This window comes from Geotrypetes seraphini, chromosome 11 (genome assembly GCF_902459505.1).
Source record: "Geotrypetes seraphini chromosome 11, aGeoSer1.1, whole genome shotgun sequence".
In the NCBI taxonomy this organism is placed as follows: Eukaryota; Metazoa; Chordata; class Amphibia; order Gymnophiona; family Dermophiidae; genus Geotrypetes; species Geotrypetes seraphini.
In genome coordinates this window covers 97850982-97872236 of record NC_047094.1, presented here as the reverse complement: position 1 = coordinate 97872236, position 21255 = coordinate 97850982, and the positions used below count along the sequence as shown (strand labels likewise).

The 21255-nt window shown below is 42.7% G+C and overlaps 1 protein-coding gene across 1 annotated transcript in view; it reads right to left on the bottom strand.

The window, feature by feature from the left end:
• Positions 1–220: 220 nt before the first annotated feature.
• The window catches only part of SYCP2 (synaptonemal complex protein 2), a 406987-nt gene continuing 385952 nt past the window's right edge, over positions 221–21255 (bottom strand). Inside the window, exons 39-41 of the mRNA XM_033914513.1 lie at positions 21005–21083; positions 7172–7228; positions 221–798 (exon numbers count right to left, since the gene is read on the bottom strand). Coding sequence (XP_033770404.1) covers positions 736–798; positions 7172–7228; positions 21005–21083 — 199 coding nt within the window. The 3' untranslated portion in view covers positions 221–735. The remainder of the gene's footprint in view (positions 799–7171; positions 7229–21004; positions 21084–21255) is intronic.

The window sequence follows — 21255 nt, the reverse complement described above, 5'->3', positions numbered from 1 at the left end:
ATGGTCAGGAAAACACTAAGCACCACTGACTGAGTATCGATTTCTAAAATAACACATGCCAGTACAGCCATATTAGGAACTTGATGCTAATTCTACAAAATAAGAATTATATCTGAATGCACTCTAACATATCCTTAGTTTAAGAATTCTGACTTTTTCTCTTCCTCTTGACCAATGCTAAATGCATGATAAAGTGTAAATAAAACTCACAGAAACAAGGCACAATAAAAGTTTCTTTTAATCTGTCACACTGAAAGGAAAAAAAAAGCGTACACATACATTTTCTTATAGATTATTTAAAAAAACATAGGTCAGACAGAACATTTCATGAACAGAGTATTTGAAGTCCATTAAGTACACTGAATATTTTAATATGATTTTAACAACTTTCTTTTCCCTGAACTTGACTATTAGTTCAAGATTTTTTTTTTAATTAATGTCCTCTTAAATTATTCCTAATAAGCTAAAATATTACATATATTCAATCTTTGTATAATAAAAGAAAAACAGCTAAACACCAACAAACAGTTTTGGATATGACATTTCTATATAATTTATTGCAATTTTACCAAAGTTAAAAAAATGATATTTTAAAAGCACCAGCGACATTAGCTTTCAGGCAATTTACTATTACAACAAAGAGTAAATATTTAGAATTCCACACTGTACAAAATTTCAAAAGATTTTTTTCATAAATACACTTTATACCATTGGAAATAACTAGCATTAAAACTTTCAGTTTCCGTTCATAAAAAGTGACTGCAGACCTCTGCGAACATTGAGCAGCTCCTCTTCTTGCTGTGATAAAAGGTATTGCATTAATCAGACATCACCATGCAAACTTAACAAAAAGAATCATAGAAGTAGAGTCAAGAATTGTTGAACAATTGCTTCCTTGTTTTTGTTCTTTTTTTAACACAACAGAATTTAGTACAGGAGCATACACATTAGAAAAGTACAGAATATATCACAGAATATCAAACTGCTGCAGCAGTAGTATTTGGCTTATGCTTGCTGGGTATATATGCTAATGTTCTGCATTCCATAGTAATACAATTGATAGGCTTAAGAATCCTTCTTAGGGTAAAAAGAGAGGTCTTACTGTCTTTTGCTATTCAAATAATTTGTAGCACACAAAGTAGGCAAATATGACTATTTCTATCAGGAAAGCACAGCCTGTCTCAGGCAAATCAAATCTTAGCGCTGTCCTAACATCTATTAATTAATTAAAGTTCTTAGGAACTAAAAAAGTCCAACACAGAGGCTATTTAACAAATGTAACTAACTGATGATTTTGTTATTCATACAGAAGATATTTGCTGATAAGAACATAAGAATAGCCTTACTGGGTCAGACCAATGGTTCATCAAGCCCAATATCTCATCCTCACAGTGGCCAATCCAGGTCATTAGAACCTGGCAAAACCCCAAAGAATAGCAATATTCCATGCTACCGATCCAGGGCAAGCAGTTGCTTCCCCATGTCTTTCTCAATAACAGACTATGGATATTTCCTCCAGGAAATTGTCAAAATTTTTCTTAAAACCAGCTACGCTATCTGCTCTTACCACAACCTCTGGCAATGCGTTCCAGAGCTTAACTATTCTCTGAGTGAAAAAAATATTTCTTCCTATTGGTTTTAAAAGTATTTCCCTGTAATTTCATGAAGTGTCCCCCTCGTCTTTGTCATTTTTGATGGAGTGAAAAATTGATCCACTTGTACCCGCTTTACTCCACTTAGGATTTTGTAGACTTCAATCATATCTGCTGCAGAGTTTGGTGTCATCCGCAAATTTTAGAAGAAAATGTCAGGTTATAAAATTTGCGGATGACACCAAACTCTGCAGCAGGGTTAGAACTGCGGAAGACTGCGAAGACCTGCAAAGGGACCTAGCAAGACTGGAAGAGTGGGCAAAAAAGTGGCAAATGAGCTTTAACATAGAGAAATGCAAGGTCATGCATGTAGGGAAAAAGAACCCGATGTTCAGCTACAAAATGGGGGGATCGCTGCTAGGGGTAAGTAACCTTGAAAGAGACCTGGGGGTGATGGTAGACACATCATTGAAGGCGTCGGCACAATGTGCGATGGCCTCAAGGAAAGCAAACCAAATGTTGGGTATCATTAAAAAGGGTATCACTGCCAGGACGAAGGAAGTCATCATGCCACTGTATCGTGCAATGGTGCGCCCGCATCTGGAGTACTGTGTCCAGTACTGGTCGCCATACCTCAAGAAGGACATGAGGGAGTCCAGAGAAGAGCGACTAAACTGATAAAGGGTATGGAAAACTTCTCATATGCTGATAGATTGAAAAAGCTGGGGCTATTCTCCCTGGAAAAGCGGAGACTTAAAGGAGACATGATAGAAACCTTCAAAATCCTGAAGGGCATAGAGAAGGTAGACAGGGACATATTTTTCACAATGTGGGGAACCACAAGTACAAGGGGGCACTCGGAGAAATTAAAAGGGGACAGGTTTAGAACAAACGCTAGGAAGTTCTTTTTTACCCAGAGGGTGGTGGACACATGGAACGCGCTTCCGGAGGCCGTGATAGGCCAGAGCGCGTTACAAGGCTTCAAAGAAGGTTTAGATAGGTTCCTAGAGGATAAAGGGATTAAGGGGTACAAATAGGGTTGAGCTAGGTTAAAGGAATAGCCAGGGATCACTGCACAGGTGATAGGCCTGAGGGGCCGCTGCGGGAGCGGACCGCTGGGCAGAATGGACCTCTGATCTGACCCATCGGAGGCAAATTCTTATGTTCTTATGTTCTCCCCTCAGACGTCTCTTTTCCAAGCTGAAAAGCTCTAACCTTTTTAGTCTTTACTCATACAAGAGGAGTTCCATCCCCTTTATCATCTTGGTTGTTCTTCTTTGAACCTTTTCTAGTGCCACTATATCTTTCTTGAGATAAGGAGACCAGAATTGAACACAATACTCCAGATAAGGTCACACCATGGAGTGATACAGAGGCATTATAACATTCTTAGTCTTGTTAACCATCCCTTTTAAAATCATTCCTAGCATCTTGTTTGCTTTTTTGGACGCCGACACCACACATTGAGCGGAAGGTTTCATCATATTGTCTACAATGACACCCAGATCATTTTCTTGGGAGCTAACCCCCAATGTGGACCCTAACATCTGATAACTGTGATTTGGGCTATTCTTCCCAATGTGCACTCCTTTGCATTTGTCCACATTAAATCTCATCTGCCACTTGGATGCCCAGTCTTCCAATTTCCTAAGGTCTGCCTGCAAATTTTCAGTCTGCCAGCATTTTAACAACTTTGAACAGTTTAGTGTCATCTGCAAATTTAATCACCTCACTCATCAGTCCAATTTCCAGATCATTTATAAATAAGTTAAATAGCACTGGCCCAAGAACAGATCCCTGCGGCACTCCACTGTTTACTCTCCTCCATTGAGAAAAATGATCATTTAACCCTACCCTCTGTTTTTTTATCCAATAACCAATTCCTTTTTTTTTATATAATTCTTTATTCATTTTTAAAACTTTCATCAAGTGTACAACAATCATAATAAACACAATTAATCAGAGCACTTGCATATCTTATCATTATAATCTAAACATACAAATGTAACCCTCTCCCCACCCTCCATCAAAGCCCTTCATTCATAATAAGAAACCTATATTTGTATCCCTCCCCCCTCCCAATACTATATGGTGTATAACTAATAGAAAAATGGCATTTAATCATGACAAAAAGACGTTAATGGCTCCCAAATTTTAATAAAATTATTATAATTTCCATTTTGTATCGCTATTAAGAACATAAGAACATAAGAAATGCCTGCACCGGATCAGACCTGAGGTCCATCCAGTCCGGTGATCCGCACACGCGGAGGCTCAGCCAGGCGTACCCTGACGCATACATTAGTCACTCGTATACCTCAATGTGTCCTGCAAGAAGATGTGCGTCCAATTTTCCCTTAAATCCTAGAATGGTAGTTTCTTCCACCATCTCTTTCGGGAGAGAGTTCCAGGCGTTCACCACTCGCTGTGTGAAGCAGAACTTTCTGACATTTGTCCTGGCCGTGTCCCCTCTCAGCTTCAGGCCATGACCTCTGGTCCGAGTCTGGGTCACATTCGCCAATGTGAATAAAGCTATTTCTTGCTCTCCATCCTTTCCCCCTGCTGGTGAGTGAGCTTGCTCCATTTTGTCGATTCCTTTTAGCAATTTAAAAGTCTCTATCAGATCCCCTCTCAGTCTTCTCTTCTCAAGGGTGAATAATCCCAGTTTTCTGAGGCGATCCTTGTAGCTCAAGTTCTCCATACCTTCTACTAGCTTCGTCGCTCTCCTCTGCACCTTCTCCAGCACTTCTTCAGGTATGGAGACCAGTGTTGGACACAGTATTCCAAGTGTGGTCTGACCATTGCTCTATAAAGCGGCATTATGACCTCCCTTGATCTACTCGTGATTCCCTTCTTTATCATGCCTAACATCCTGTTAGCTTTCTTTGCCGCCGCTGCGCATTGAGCCGACGGCTTTAGGGTCCTGTCTATCAGTACCCCTAAGTCTTTTTCTTGTTCGCTCTTCCCCAATGTTATACCTAACAGTTTATACTCATGCTTCTTGTTTTTTCTGCCCAGGTGCATCACTTTGCATTTTTCCACATTAAAACTCATCTGCCAATTTTCTGCCCATCTCTCAAGTTGCTTCAAATCTCTCTGAAGTTCCTCGATGTCTTTTTGTGACCTGATTGTCCGGCATAGCTTTGTGTCATCTGCAAACTTGACAATAACACTGGTCGTTTCTTCTTCCAGGTCATTTACGAAGATATTGAATAAGATAGGCCCAAGAACCGAGCCCTGAGGCACACCGCTAGTTACTTTTTTCCAGTCTGAGTACTTCCCATTTATGCCCACTCTCTGTCTTCTGTTTTCCAGCCATTTTCCTATCCATCTTAGTATATCCCCTTCTATTCCATGACTTTGTAGTTTTTTGAGAAGTCTCGCATGAGGTACTTTGTCGAACGCTTTCTGGAAGTCCAAGTATATTATGTCTACCGGTTCTCCGCTATCGACTTGTTTGTTCACTCCCTCAAAAAATTGAAGTAAGTTGGTCAAGCACGACTTTCCTTTCCTGAAGCCATGCTGACTACCTTTCAGCAGGTCATGGTTATCTAGATGCTGTACTATGCTGTCTTTAATCAAAGCTTCAACCATTTTCCCAGGGACCGATGTGAGACTCACAGGTCTATAGTTTCCCGGTTCTCCCCTTGATCCTTTTTTGAAGATTGGGATGACGTTCGCTATCTTCCAGTCTTCTGGTATCCATCCGGTTCTAATTGACATGTTAGCGAGGGATTGCAGTAGTTCTCCGATTTCCACCTTTAGTTCCTTTAATACTCTCGGGTGAATTCCATCTGGGCCAGGGGATTTGTCACTTTTTAGTTTGTCAATCTGATAGTAAATCTGGTCCAGATCCACCTTCACTGTGGTCAGGCTCTCCTCTATTTCTCCCTTGAAAACTTTCACTGTTTCGGGTATTGAAGTGGCATCTTCCTTGGTAAAGACAGAAGCAAAGAAGGAATTTAATCTGTCTGCAATCTGTTTGTCTTCTTTGATGTATCCTTTTCTTCCTTGGTCGTCGAGAGGGCCTACTGTCTCCTTTGCAGGTTTTTTCCCCTTAACATATCTAAAAAAGGGTTTGAAGTTTTTGGCCTCTTGGGCTATCTTTTCCTCATAGGCCCTTTTGGCTTCTCTCACCGCCTTGTGGCACTTCTTCTGGTCGTCTTTGTGACTGTTCCAAGCCTCGGTTATATTCTCGCGTTTTCATTTTTTAAAAGAGTCCTTCTTTTCCCTAACTGCATCCTTCACCTCTTTGGTTAGCCAAGCTGGTTCTCTTTTGGCTTTAGTTTTCCTTCCTTTGGTTATCTGCGGAATGTATAGATTCTGTGCTTCGGTGATAGTATTTTTTAGTAGGGACCATGCTTGCTCTACCGTTTCAATTTAAGCTATCTTTTTTTTGATCCTTTTTCTTACCATGGCTCTCATGTTGTCATATCTTCCTTTTTTAAAGTTAAATGTTGTGGTTAGGGTCTTGGTTCGCTTCCCCTTTCCGATGTCGAGTTTAAAGTAGATCATACTGTGATCGCTCGTCCCCAGCGGGACCGTGACTTCTATTTCTTTTGTTTGCCCAGTTATGCCATTTAGGACCAAGTCCAAGGTGGCGTTTCCTCTTGTCGGTTCTTCTACCATTTGTTCCAGGAAGCAGTCACCCACCATTTCCAGGAACTTTATCTCCCTGCCGCAGCTTGAGGTTACTAGGTTCCAGTCTATTCCTGGGAAATTGAAGTCTCCCATGATCGTTACATTTCCCGTCCTACATTCATGTCTTATTTCTTCTATCATCTCAGAGTCTGTTTCCTCCGTCTGACCTGGAGGTCGATAGTAGAGACCTATTTTTGTGTCTGCTCCGTTCTGTCTGGGGATTTTTACCCAGAGGGACTCCAGTTTCTTTTTCTCCTCCGCCTTCCCTACTCCAGTAGATTCTCCCTCCTGGACATATAGGGCAATGCCTCCCCCTTTCTGTCCTGTTCTGTCTCTTCTGTAAAGCTTGTATCCCTGCAGTACTGTATCCCATTCGTTTTCCTCATTCCACCACGTTTCTGTTATGCCAATGATATCTATTTCTTCGCGTCTTGCTAGTGTCTCCAACTCCCCCATTTTATTTCTTAGGCTTCTGGCTATTGATCTTTTCATTCTATATATGTGACATAATGAATTCCATTGTATTATTATGTCACAATAACCAATTCCTAATCCACAACTGAACTTTGCCACCTATCCTATGACTCTTTAATTTTCAAAAGTTTTCTGAAAATCTAGATACCCTATATCAACCGGCTCACCTTTAGCCACATGTTTATTCATACCTTCAAAGAAGTTAAGCAAATAATAACTAAAAGGAGCATAATATTTTGGGTAAAAAAGAACCTTTCTCCTATTTTAATTCAAGATGCAATACTCTGCATAAATTTACAGGTAAACAAATTCCTTTTCAGCTCAATCAAAATAAAATTGTTAGCACTCTTGGAACATCACATATCTGAACAACTTAATTCAACCAAAATCAATCTGTATCTGGATGTGGAGTGGGCTTTTATAAAAAACAAAAGAGCAGATTTAGGTAAGAAAGACTCATTTACCATTTCTTTAAGAAGTCTCTCTTGAACTACTTTCATATCTTCTCTCATCAGAAGCATCTAGAAACAAACATCCACAAGAACTTAGTTAGTTTGTTTTGTACCTGAAACCAACAGGGTAATTTACTAACACTTAATTTCATTTAAATATGATTGCAATGAGTGTAATTTTATTGAGGTGTGGGGGGGAGAGCTATGTGAAGTCTCCATGTCATTCACTAGTTCACAGCTTCCAACTGGAGGCGCACTCTCAGTCCTGTAGTAAAAAGGCAACTAGTTAGAACTTTCTTTAGGCTCCTTCTGTCCTTGACCTCTCCATGGTTCTCTCTCCCTTTCTCTTGTCCTACCTTTTTTATTCCTGCTCACTTTCTGTTCATTCAGGTGTTCTTGCTGCGACTTGCCCACTAGAGGGAGAGAGAGAGCTTTCTGCCTGGTTCTCTGACTAGGCCAGGAATTGGTCAATTGAGGGTAGAGAATGACACGGGGAATGTTTCCCATGGGTAGTGGTTGCTAACTCGCAGGAATGGGGAATAAAATCAACCATTTGCTGCTGGTACAGGGACAAGGCTTTTCAGCACCCCGCAGTTGTGAATGGCCTTGTCCCTGTGGTAAAGGATCTGCCGCGAGTTGCCTCCATTCCCACCCATCCTGGCAAGCAGCATCCCTCGTGATCACGGGTCCAGCAGCCCCCCACCCTCGCTCCCAATTGCGGGTCAAAACTGGCAAAAAAAACCCCCAACAAACCTGCAACTCCCCTGGGTCATCCCCTTTGCGCCTCCTGGAGTGGGCCTACCTGCCTCTTAGAAGCTTCGTGGACGAAGAGGCAACATCGCACGCAAAGCTACTTCTGAACCTTCTTCCTGCTGAGTTCCTCCTTCCGATGTAACTTCTGGTTTCACTGCGCAGGAAGTTACATCAGAAGGAGGAACTCAGCGGGAAGAATGTTCTGGACAAGTGGGGGGTGGGTTTGCTTGGGCAGCTGGAGCTGAAAGGAAGGGAGACAGTTGCTGGATCAGGTCCTGGGATTGGGGGAAAGGGAAAGAGGGGCTGAGCCAACATGGTGGATGGAGTGGAGCTGGAGGGAAGGGAAAGGTGCCAGACCCATACCTGGGCACTGAAGGGAGGGTATAGAGGTGTTGGACCCATGGGAAGTGGACTAGAGGGAAGGGAGAGAGGTGCAAGACCCTCAGGGAGGAAGAGAGAGAAGGAAAGAGAAAAGCTGAATCAAAGGGATGAAGAAAGAGTGAGTGAAATATTGAACATAGCAGAGGGAGGGAGGAAAAAGAGAGTGTGAGACACACATTGGTGTAAGGGAATAAGAGAAGGGAGAAGCTGGACATAGGGAGATATACAAAAAGAGGGGAGATGGTGGGCATGGATGGGAGCATAGGAACAGGGACAAAAAGGGGAATGCTGCATGGGGGTGGTATATGGACTCGGGAGGGTATATGGACACAGAGAGAAGATGCTAGATATGGGGAAGAATAAGAACGCAGAAGGAAGATGCTGGACAGGGGAGGGCATAGGGATATAGAGGAGTGATACTGTATACAGGGGGAGGGAATCATAGAATGGTGAGATGATGAAGGCAGGGAAATGGGCACAGGGGAAATACTAGAAAGGGACATATAGAAGACAGAGAGAAGGGAGATGCTGAACATGGGGAACAATACATTACCAGAGACAGAAGATGGATGGTGAGCATGGAGAAAGAAGAAATGTCAAATGGTCAGGAGATCCTGGCAAGTGAATTGAGAAGACTAAATAAAACAGAGACCAGCGTCTGAGACCAACATGATTTGAAGAATAAAATGATGAGACAACAAAAGGTAGAAAAAATAATTTTATTTTCTATTTTGTGATTAGAACACATAAGATTTGAAATATGCATCCTGCTAGAGCTGGTGTTAGACATAACTGGGGACCCAAAGCCCAGGCTATGCTTCTTTAGCTTCCACCTTGCTTAGGGCTCTATCTGACCAGGGGACAGTTGTCCTAGTTGCACTCCCCTGATACTATTCCTGTCATGTGTGACAGCAGTATTCTATTAGCATGATTTTTCTTTGTAGCATTCTATAATAATTTGGTTTATTCAGTTTTCTCGATAGTGGAGGGGATATTTGTGAAGGGGAAGGGAGACAGGAGTTTTGTTGATCCTTGCTCTGTATTATTTGTGTTATAAAATGACAACTGTACAGAATATTTTTTCTTTTTATACTTTAATAAAATAAGTTCAATATAAAATCATAACTATTCGAGGCTTGTGCAGATGGGATCAGACAGTTTGCAGGAACAGGATGGGGATCGAGCTTGCGGGGACAGGGACCGAGCTTATGGGATGGAGCGGGGGCAGGGACCGAGCTCACAGGGATGGGGCAGAGATGAGGACAAATTTTTTTTACTTGTGTCATTCTCTACTAGAGAGAGGGGTAGAATTTTCTCAAGGGTACTCTGATCCTGCAGGCAACTGGCCACTAGAGGGAGAGGTCTATAGAGGTTTTTTCAGTACATGAGGTGATTCAGGAGCTCATAATGGCTCAGTAGTTCACCCCAGAAGTCAGCCTATGGGTGGCTAAGGCTATGTCGCAACTTTATCCTGTTGCATGTCTGGAACAGGACAAGCTTAAACTTCCAAGGTGGACGCAATGGTGGCAGCAGTAACAAAAACAAAACAAAACACTGTCCCGGTGGATGCAGGGATTGCACTGAAGGACATCCAGGAAATGAAGTTGGAATTGATGCTGAAGGCATCCTTTGAGGTGTCTGCACTGTCCCTTCAAGTCACTATTTACAACTTTTATGCTGCCAGGGTATGTTTAAGTTAAATTCAGCAAAATTACCACAGATCAGTGGGTTCTCAAAGTTATCAGAGAAAGTTACAAATTAGAATTCACCTCTCCCATTGGAGGTAATTTCTTGGAATTCCAGTTCAAGGCCTTGGCAAGGAGAACAGTGGTTCTGTCCACTCTACAGTTATTAAAAGACTTAGATGCAGAGAAATCAATCCCAAACCTTGAAAAAGATAAGAGCAGTACTCCATTTACTTTGAAGTACCAAAGAAAGGAGGTTCCTACCGTCTGGTATTGGACCTCAAAAAGGTGAACAAATTTCTTTGATTCACACTTTTTCAGACGGAATTGCTCCATTCTTTCCTCGCAGAAGTTCAACACAAAAGAAAGGCAAAGCCAATATCACAATACAACACAAGGGATTTTATTGAAAGTTCCTATGGGAAGTCCCAACTAGGATCCTGGTTTCGGTTCTCACAGAGCTCCTTGACAAGTTTCTTTAGAAGTTTGGCTGTCAGTACTTCAGTACGTTCCTAAAGGTCTTTTTCAAGACTACCTGAAATAGAGATACCACTATAATAACCTGTTATCAGTTTGGTATATCCCCTGAGGAAGGCAGTGTTCTGCCGAAACCAGGATCCTAGTTGGGACTTCCCATAGGAACTTCCAATAAAATCCCTTGTGTTATATTGTGACATCAGCTTTACCTTTCTTTTGTTTCTCGCTTTCTCGCTGTGCTGGGCAAAGGAAGACTTCTCTTTTTCTGTTGACTCGCAGAAGTTCAGCCAGGAGAGTTTCTTACAGCTCTGGATCTCAAAGAGACATACTTGCATATCCCAATTTAGCACCCATACCAGAGAAACCTTCATTTTTTGGTTCTGGGACAGCATTTTTAGTTCCAAACAATGCCATTTGGTTTAGCTGCAGTACCCAGAACATAATTGCCACTGCTGGGTCAGACCAGTGGTCCATCGTGCCCAGCAGTCCGCTCACGCAGTGGCCCCTAGGTCAAAGACCAGTGCCCTAACCAAGACCAGCCCTACCTGCGTACGTTCCAGTTCTGCAGGAACTTGTCTAACTTTGTCTTGAATCCCTGGAGGGATTCCCCTACGACAGCCTCCGGAAGAGCGTTCCAGTTTTCCACCACTCTCTGGGTGAAAAAGAACTTCCTTACCTTTGTACGGAATCTATCCCCTTTTAACTTTAGAGAGTACCCTCTCGTTCTCCCTACCTTGAAGAGGGTGAACAACCTGTCTTTATCTATTAAGTCTATTCCCTTCATTATCTTGAAGATTTCAATCATGTCCCCTCTCAGTCTCCTCTTTTCAAGGGAGAAGAGGCCCAGTTTCTCTAATCTCTCACTGTATGACAACTCCTTCAGCCCCTTGACCATTTTAGTCGCTCTTCTCTGGACCCTTTCAAGTAGTACCGTGTCCTTCTTCAAGTACGGTGACCAGTGCTGGACGCAGTATTCCATTTGAGGGCGTACCATGGCCCGGTACAGCGGCATGATAACCTTCTTTGATCTGTTCATGATCCCCTTCTTAATCATTCCAAGCATTCTGTTTGCCCTTTTCGCCGCCGCCGCACATTGCCTTTTAGAAGGTCATGGTGGTGGTGGCAGCAATCTCTTTCAGTCTTATCTGGACAACTGATTGATTCAGGGATCATCAGAACAAGAGAATCAGCATGAAACTGCCACAGTGATTTATCTTTTGATCTCTCTCTCAGGGCTAGATTACCAATATATTCGAGAATTCTCTTCTTCCATTGCAGTCTCTTGACTTAATTTCCTTGCTTCATTCTTTGGATTTACCCTTGCCTCAAATGACACCCACTCACGAGAAAGGTCACTCTCTCAACATTATCACCTTTATGGATTTTACCTCCCACAGCCCTGCTATTGCCAATGTACGCTGGCAGAGAGTCCCTTGGTTGGACCATTACCTTGGTGAATTTACATTACCCATCTTCATGTCTTATATACCATAAGAACACATAAGTATTGTCGCTGCTGGGTCAGACCAGTGGTCCATCGTGCCCAGCAATCTGCTCACGCGGCGGCCCTTAGGTCAAAGATCAGTGCCCTTACTGAGACTAGCTTTACTTGCGTACGTTCTGGTTCAGCAGGAACTTGTCTAACTTTGTCTTGAATCCCTGGAGGGTGTTTTCCCCTATAACAGCCTCCGGAAGAGCGTTCCAGTTTTCTACCACTCCCTGAGGAAGAGGAACTTCCTTACGTTGTACGGAATCTATCCCCTTTTAACTTTAGAGAGTGCCCCCTCGTTCTCTCTACCTTGGAGAGGGTGAACAACCTGTCTTTATCTACTAAATCTACTCCCTTCATTAACTTGAATATTTCGATCAAGTCCCCACTCAGTCTCCTCTTTTCAAGGGAGAAGAGGCCCAGTTTCTCTAATCTCTCATTGTATGGCAACTCCTCCAGCCCCTTAACCATTTTAGTTGCTCTTCTCTGGACTCTTTCGAGTAGTACTGTGTCCTTCTTCATGTACAGTGACCAGTGCTGGATGAAGTATTCCAGGTAAGGGCGTACCATGGCCCAGTACAGCGGCATGATAACCTTCTCTGATCTGTTCATGATCCCCTTAATTATTCCTAGCATTCTGTTTGCCCTTTTTGCAGCCACCGCGCATTGCGCGGTGGTGGCATTGACTTGTCGACCAGTACTCCCAAGTCTCTTTCCTGGGGGGGGGGGGGGGTGTCTCCAAGTACTGCACTGGACATCCTGTATTCATGTATAAGATTTTTGTTACCAACATGCATCACCTTACACTTATCCACGTTAAACCTTACTTGCCATGTCATGGACCATTTCTCGAGTGTATTTATGTCACGTTGCAGGTCTTCGCAATCCTCCTGCGTCTTAACTACTCTGAATAACTTCGTATCGTCTGCAAATTTAATCACCTCACTCGTCGTACCAATTTCCAGGTCATTTATAAATATGTTGAAGAGCACGGATCCAAGCACCAAACCCTGCGGCACTCCACTCGTGATGCTTTTCCAGTCTGAGTCTTGTCCATCTACCCCACTCTCTGTTTCCTATGCACCGGCCAGCTTTTAATTCACGTGAGTATTTCACCCTTGATTCCATGGCTCGCAATTTTTCGAAGTAGTCGTTCATGCGGATCCTTATTGAACGCAGTGGCGTACCTAGCATATGTGACACCTGGGGCCCATCATTTTTTGACACCCCCCCATCTGTACGAAAAACATGATTTTTAGTAACAAGCCACATGTAACACATGAGTACCTAGGAAAAGGCAGCATCTTACATACTGTAGTGAGCAGTACAACATCAATACACCCAATGTAAAACTAAACAAACCAGACTAGTACAGATCAATCCTGCAGTCAGTCCTAACAAAAAAACCATGTCTTTCGAATACACAGAACACAGAAAACACTTTCACCTAGTATGGAATATGTCTCAACACAAACTAACCCCTCCCCCTTTTACAAAACTGAGTGTGAATTTTAGCCATGGTGGTAACAGCTCTGACGCTCATAGAATTCTGAGCATCAGAGCTGCTACCACCATGGCTGGCGCTAAAAAACGCTCCACAGTTTTGTAAAAGGGGGATAAAATAGAAATACACAGACAAAGGTTTCCCCTCACCCCTCTAGTGTTTCCCTAACTCAATCCTTTTCTCCCCATCATGTGCCCTCCTTTTATTTATCCCCTCCTTCCATCATGTACCCTCTTTCTCCAACCCTTCCATCTAGTACCTTCTCCTCTCTCTGTCCACTTCTATCCAGCGTCTGCTTCCCTCTTTCTCTTCTCCCATTTCCTTCCTGCATTTGCTCCCTTATCTCTCCCATCTGCACTTCCATCCAGCATAGGCTCCCCACTACCAGCCAATGTCTGCCCTTTCTCTCACCATCCACCCCTCTTCAATCAGCATCTGCCCCTTTCTCTCCCTCCAATATCCTTCCCCCTTATGTCTCTCCCCTTTCTCTGTACATCAATTCTATCAGCACCACCTTTCCATACCACCCTGCCCCCTTTCTTTCCCTCCACCACTCTTCTATTCCAGCAATCCTGCTCCTTTCTCTCCCTTCATGCAGCAATGTCCCACAATGATTGTAGCTGCCGGCTACCAGTCCACCCCACTCCGACGTATTTGCTCTGGAGCGGACTCAGCAGCCGCATGCTGGAAGGTCCCGCGATGACTCGTCTGCTGACTCTGCTCCAGAAGTAAGTTAAGTCGAAGGGGGTGGACCCGGCAGACGCAGGGAGTAGTGGCAAAGTCCCGCAATGACTGCGTCTGCCTGGTCCACCCCCTCCGACATAACTTACTTCTTCCAGAGCAGAGCCAGCAGACGAGTCAGCGTGGGACCTTCCTGCACCTCAGCATGGCTGCCGACTCTGCTGCAGAGAAAGTAAGTCAGAGGTAATGTGACCATTTATTTTTTCATCAAAAGGGGACATCTATTAATTGACTGTGTATCCTTTCTTTCTTTCTGCACTCAGGCCCAACAATTGTCCCTTTCTATTCCCTCCCTCCTTCCTTCCCATGTCCTTAGTGCCCCTAGTGCCTCCGTACTGTGTCCATAGTGCCCTCAGTGCCTCCTTCCCGTGTCCATAGTGCCCCCAGTGCCTCCTTCCCGTGTCCATAGTGCCCCCAGTGCCTCCATCCTGTGTCCATAGTGCCCCCAGTGCCTCCATCCCGTGTCCATGGTGCTCCCAGTGCCTCCATCCTGTGTCCATGGTGCCCCCAGTGTCCCCGTCCTGTGTCCATAGTGCCCCCAGTGACTCCTTATGTCCCCCCACTACCTTCCAGATTTTGGCCACCACAAAGCCAGCCTGCCTGTCTACCTATCTCCCTCCCTGCCGCGCTAAAGCCAGCTTGCCTGCCTACATCCTGCCTTCCCTGCCACGGGAAAAAAAGCGCCTCTCCCCTTCCTTTCCCCCGGCCCACGCCGCTACGGACCTGGCCGGCTGTGCACCCCCCACCCCTCCTTGGTATGCCACTGGTTGAACGCCTTCTAAAAATCCAGATATACAATGTCGAGTAGGTCACCCTTGTCTATCTGCTTGTTTACTCTCTCAAAGAAGTGCAGCAAGTTCGTCAAGCAAGATCTTCCTTTGCTGAAGCTGTGCTGGTTGGTCCTCATCAGATTATATTCATCAAGATGATCAATGATGCCTCTACCATCAGCGCCTCTACCATCTTTCCAGGTACCGAGGTCAGACTCACTGGTCTGTAGCTTCCCGGATCTCCCCTCGAACCTTTCTTGAAGATCAGCGTAACATTTGCCACTTTCCAGTCTTCTGGAATCCTTCCTGATTTGATCAACAGATTGGCTATTAGTTGAAGCAGTTCAGCTATAGCCCCTTTTAGTTCTGGCATTTTTATTACTTTGGTTCCTTTAGATTGGAATGTACGAAGATCTCATCTCGCTAGGAGTTCAAATAAATTAAAACTTACATTTCCTTCCCTTAGGGGTAAAAACAGAACTTTCAAGAGACTCAGCTACTCTTTCATTTTCAAACTAACTGAGCTCTGGAAAGAGTTACTGCTTTCACATAGATGTCTAGGCCACTTCATTTTATTTTGGAAAGTTCTGAAAACTTTCTTGTTTACTAAACACTTTGAAAACTAAGCCATTCTAGATTACATTCTTCTTCTATATTTATGTACTATACTTACATTATTGTAAACCGAATCGAGCAACTTTTTAGCTGAAGACCCAGTATATAAAATTAAGTTTTAGTTAGTTAGTTTTGACACTATCAGAGGTAAGGTATTTCTGCCAGATTAGAGGAGGTGCAAACTTGAAGACCAGATTTGCTCATTATTGCAAGTTCAAATCTGAGCACATGGGATTATGTCCAGGTTCTTGGGTCGATGGCAGCAACACTGGACATTAGTTCCTTGGGATAGAGCACATATGCGACCCCCTCCAGTACTCTTTCCTAAGTCATTGGTCTCCAGTGTCTCAGGAGTACACTGTGTACCTCCTATGGATGCCTCAGATGAAGCGCAGCTATCTCCAATACATCTCACTTGTGGGCTTCAGTTGGGGATGCCCTCTTGGATAGTAATAATGATGGATGCCAGTCTCACAGGTTGGGGGGTGCACTGCCTGCTTCACAGTGCCCAAGAACACTGGAGCAAAGTGACATCTCTTTGGCCAATCAATCATTTAGAGCTGCATGCAAGCTGCCTGGCATTACAGGTGTTTCAGCTTCTACTGGAGAATAAATCAATTCAGGTAATCTTGGACAACAACATGGTGGTAGCATATATCTATAGGCAGTGCAGTACTTGTAGTCTGCCCTTGGCTATAGAAGCTCTTCTACTTCAGCAGGTGCAATGTAACTTGCAACAGCTTTTCATGGCACATATCGCAGGAGCTTTCAATGTTCAAACAGATTTTCTCAGAAGAACCTCCCTGGACCCAGCTCTGTAGGAACTGTCATCGAAAGCATTTCAGATGGTGACTCACAGATGGGGCATGCCCATCATGGATCTGATGATGACTCTGCGCAATGCCAAAGTCGACCAGTTTTTCAGCCTTTAGAAAAGCTATAAAAACTGCCTTATTCGACAGAAATATCACCTAAAAAGTATCTACACAAAACACTAAATCAATTTCTAATATTTCAAACATGTCCACTCCTGCATATAAGACAAAAATTTATTCTGCATGCTGTATTTCTCTTATCTCTGCATATTGTAACTCGCTGACTGTCCAGCTCTCTTCATTGTAAACTATACGTATATTGTATTTACTGCCTTTCTTAAGAACATAAGAACAAAAGAAATGCCTCTACTGGGTCAGACCTGAGGTCCATCGTGCCAGGCAGTCCGCTCACGCGGCGGCCCAACAGGTCCAGGACCTGTGCAGTAATCATCTATCTATACCCCTCTATCCCCTTTTCCAGCAGGAAATTGTCCAATCCCTTCTTGAACTCCAGTACCGTACTTTGCCCTATTACGCCCTCTGGAAGCGCATTCCAGGTGTCCACCACACGTTGGGTAAAGAAGAACTTCCTAGCATTCGTTTTGAATCTGTCACCTTTCAACTTTTCCGAATGTCCTCTTGTTCTTTTATTATTTGAAAGTTTGAAGAATCTGTCCCTCTCTACTTTCTCTATGCCCTTCATGATCTTGTAAGTTTCTATCATATCCCCTCTAAGTCTTCTCTTCTCCAGGGAAAAGAGTCCCAGTTTTTCCAATCTCTCAGCGTATGAAAGGTTTTCCAAACATTTTATCAGATGCGTCGATCTCCTCTGAACCCTCTCGAGTATCGTCATATCCTTCTTAAGGTACGGCGACCAATATTGGACGCAGTACTCCAGATGCGGATGCACCATTGCTCGATACAATGGCAGGATAACTTCTTTCGTTCTGGTTGTAATACCCTTCTTGATGATGCCTAGCATTCTATTTGCCTTCTTAGCGGCCGCTGCGCACTGTGCCGTCGGCTTCATTGTCATGTCCACCATTACCCCCAAGTCCCTTTCTTGGGTACTCTCATTTAAAAACACCCCTCCCATTGTATAGTTGTACCTCAGGTTTCTGTTTCCCACATGTAATACTTTACATTTCTCAATATTGAACTTCATCTGCCATCTTGTCGCCCATTCCCCTAGTTTGTTCAAGTCCCTTTGCAGTTCTTCACAGTCCTCTTTAGTCCGAGTTCCACTAAATAGTTTGGTGTCGTCCGCAAATTTTATTATCTCACACTTCGTCCCTGTTTCTAGATCATTTATGATTATATTAAATAGCAGTGGCCCTAGTATAGAGCCCTGCGGGACCCCACTCGTGACCCTCCATCAGTCCGAGTAGTGACCCTTCACTCCTACCCTCTGTTTCCTACCTTCCAACCAGCTTCTGATCCATCTATGTACATCACCTTCCACCCCATGGTTCTTCAGTTTCCGGAGTAGGCGTTCATGGGGCACCTTGTCAAAGGCTTTTTGGAAATCTAGATATATGATGTCTATGGGGTCTCCTTAAGATTCTGCATGCTGTATTTCTCTTAACTCTGCATATTGTAACTCGCTGACTGTCCAGCCCTCTTCAATGTAAACCACCTAGAAGTCTCACGACTATGGCGGTATAGAAGAATAAAGTTATTATTATTATTCTAAATCCTTGGCTGTGGACCGCCTGTTCATTGTTCTTGTTCTCCATGGAAATTGAATCTAATTCTAAAGGCTCTACAACTGCTTCCTTTTAAGCCTATGAAGAAGGTAACATTAAAGGATCTGCATGTGTTCCTGCCATGGCCTATGATGGGCAGGATTCTGCACAGAGTTCTTCCTCAAGGACTGGTAACTATCATAGCACCAAATTGGCCCAGACAGTCTTAATTCGACTCTTAGTTGACAAGCTGTTCAGCTGCATCTGTTGTAGTCTTTTCAACATCAAGGTCCGGTTTCCATCCCAATTTGGTTTTATGGCTTGGATCTTAAAAGGTCATGATTAAGGAGAAGAGAATATACAGAGGGGGTTATCACAATTTTACTACAAGTGATAAAAAGCTCTACCTTGACGTTTGTACACATCTGGTGCATTTTTGAAGCATAGTGCACAGACAGGGCTTTGATTCCTTTCACACTCCTCTGCCACAAGTTTTGCCATTTCTCCAGGATGGACTTCATAAAGGTTTAGGGTGTAATTTGCTCAAGGTTTATGTGGCATTCGCCTGTTATTGGGGCAGAAATTCCAATTCCTCTTTAGGGTCACATCTGGATGTGGTTTGTTTTCTGAAAAAGGCAATTCATCTTAGACCGCCTGTTCATTGTTCTTGTTCTGCGTGGAAATTGAATCTAATTCTAAAGGCTCTACAACTGCTTCCTTTTAAGCCTATGAAGAAGGCAACATTAAAGGATCTTACACTTAAAATGGTGTTCTTAGTAGCTATGGCCTTTGCCTGTAGAGTGTCCGAACAAGCTTTGTTTTGCAGAGATCTCTTTCTATGCTTTAAAGAAGCAGGAGTTACAGTTTGAATGGTACTTTCCTTTCTTCCTAAAGTGGTTTCGTTGTTTCATCTAAACTAGCCACTTTTTCTTCCTTCCTTTTTCCAGGCAGATTATTCTAAGGACTTTCTCTTACTTTGAACTCATGACATTCGTCGTGTTTTGATTCAGTATCTACAGGTAGCAAATGAATTTTGTTATTCAGACCATCTTTTTGTACTCTTTTATGGATCAGCAGCATCCAAAGCAACTATCGCTTGTTGGATGAAGCAGGCCAATGCTCCTTTCTGGTAAACAACTTCCACCTTTGTTGTGAGCTGTAGTGGATTTCTGAGCTGAATTGAAGTCTCTCTCTCTCTCAAGAGGAGAGTTACAGGGCTACTACGTAGGCCTCCAAGAATAGTTTTGTAAAGCACTATCAACTGGACATTGCAGCTCGATAGGAAGTGTCCTTTGGGTGATCAGTACATGCCATACGAATTTCAGAATCCTACCCTAGGTAAAGACTACTTTGCTATATCCCACAAGTTTCTGGATTCATCTGCTGCTGATGCTAAGAAAGGAAAAGTTATGTCTTACCTGATAACTTTATTTCCTTTAGTCTCAGCAGATTAATCCTGATATTTTTCAGCAAGTTTTGTAGTTTCCGAGTCTTTTTCACTGCATGAGTTGTTGTTGCACTGTTAATGTTTCTTGAGCTTCAATCTGTGATAATGTTCTCTGGTTATACATTCTGTGAGGAAGTAGATGTTGCTGCTTTCTTCCTGTTCTTCTTTGGAAGGAGTTATACTAACTGAGCAGGAACAATGATGTCCTATAAGGCATTTGTAATAAGCAGATTTAGACTACTGTAATGTGTTTTATGTGGACCTTCCCAAGGTAGATCTTAAAAGGCTACAGTTAGTTCAAAACACGACAGCGAGGCTAATTTCATTTAAGAAAAAACTGATAATATTACTCCAATTTTGAAAGATCTGCACTGGCTCCCAGTTCATGAAAAGATATCATTTAAACTTTTGTGCCTTATTTTCAAAGTATTTTGATTCTTACAGTTCAGGCTGTCTTAGGGAGAAGTTGAAAGAACTAAGTTACGACAGAGTATTACGTCAACTCTCAATACAGTTTGTTTGAACTTCCTTCTTTGCAGTGTATCCATTTAACTACTAGAAAAAGGGCATTTTCATATATGGGACCCTCTTTATGGAATACATTGCCTCAGGTAATTTCTGATCAGTTAGGATGTCTTGCCTTTCAAAAGATGTTGAAAACCTGGCTTTTTTTTCATCAGCATTCAATTTTATAGATCATTAAGTTTTTATGGAGAATTTTATTACTATTTGACTATGTTATTTGACTGTAAACAGCCTTAATTGTATGTAAACTGCTCCTGAACTTAGTGTATAGTGCAATATATAAAGTACACAAATCGAATAGAACAGTGCTCTTTCTCTATCTTCTGGTAAATGGGCACAGCCCACAAGTTTCTGGATTCAAATGCTGCGACTAAAGGAAAGAAAGTTATCAGGTAAGACATAACTTTTCCTTCTAAGTTTCTAACGGTGCAAGAAAATCATAAAGATACAAGCATGAAGGACACAAGGCATTAGGCTTTTCAATTATTTGCCCGCATGATTCTAGGACATCTTTTTTATCCTGTTTGCTTCACACATCAATTCTGAAAGAGAAATAAACTAAAATAGGATTTGTGTGACTAAATCAATATAACTAAAACCTATGCTGCAAGACTGTCTAGTGCAGCTTGATATATAGAGATTTCTTAGGGACTTAAGGCATAAACAGCATAACATCTGGTATTTGCATATATACAATGTCAACTGTTATTGCTCAATTTATTTCCAAGCCAAAGGTTACTCAGCTGTAGCCACTGTGTAGTCCAGAAAAGCAATCCCTCATGCAATCACGAAACATTATACTAAGCCACATTTTCTGTGACATCAAGGACCTCTAATGGCAGGATCCTGGTTGGTTGAGAGACACTATATAACTACAATTGTCTAATATGTCCATTTTTGAAGAAGCCTACAGGAACTCATATATAAATAAAAAAAATAAAAGGGGCACAAGGCATACCTCAGATGTAAAAATATTTTCCTCATAGTCAATACTGTTGAAGATATTCTTTTCAAATGATGATTTAAGGTGATGAATCCTAGTATAACAGAATGTATACAAAGATCTCTCACTGATTATAAAATACAATAGTACATAAAGAAATTATTAATTTCTATTATGACATCCGCTATAATAAAACCCTTAGCGCGTATGCGCACTTCAATCTCTGTGTTCCGTGCCTCCGTGGCGGTGTGCTGTGCATGTGCAGT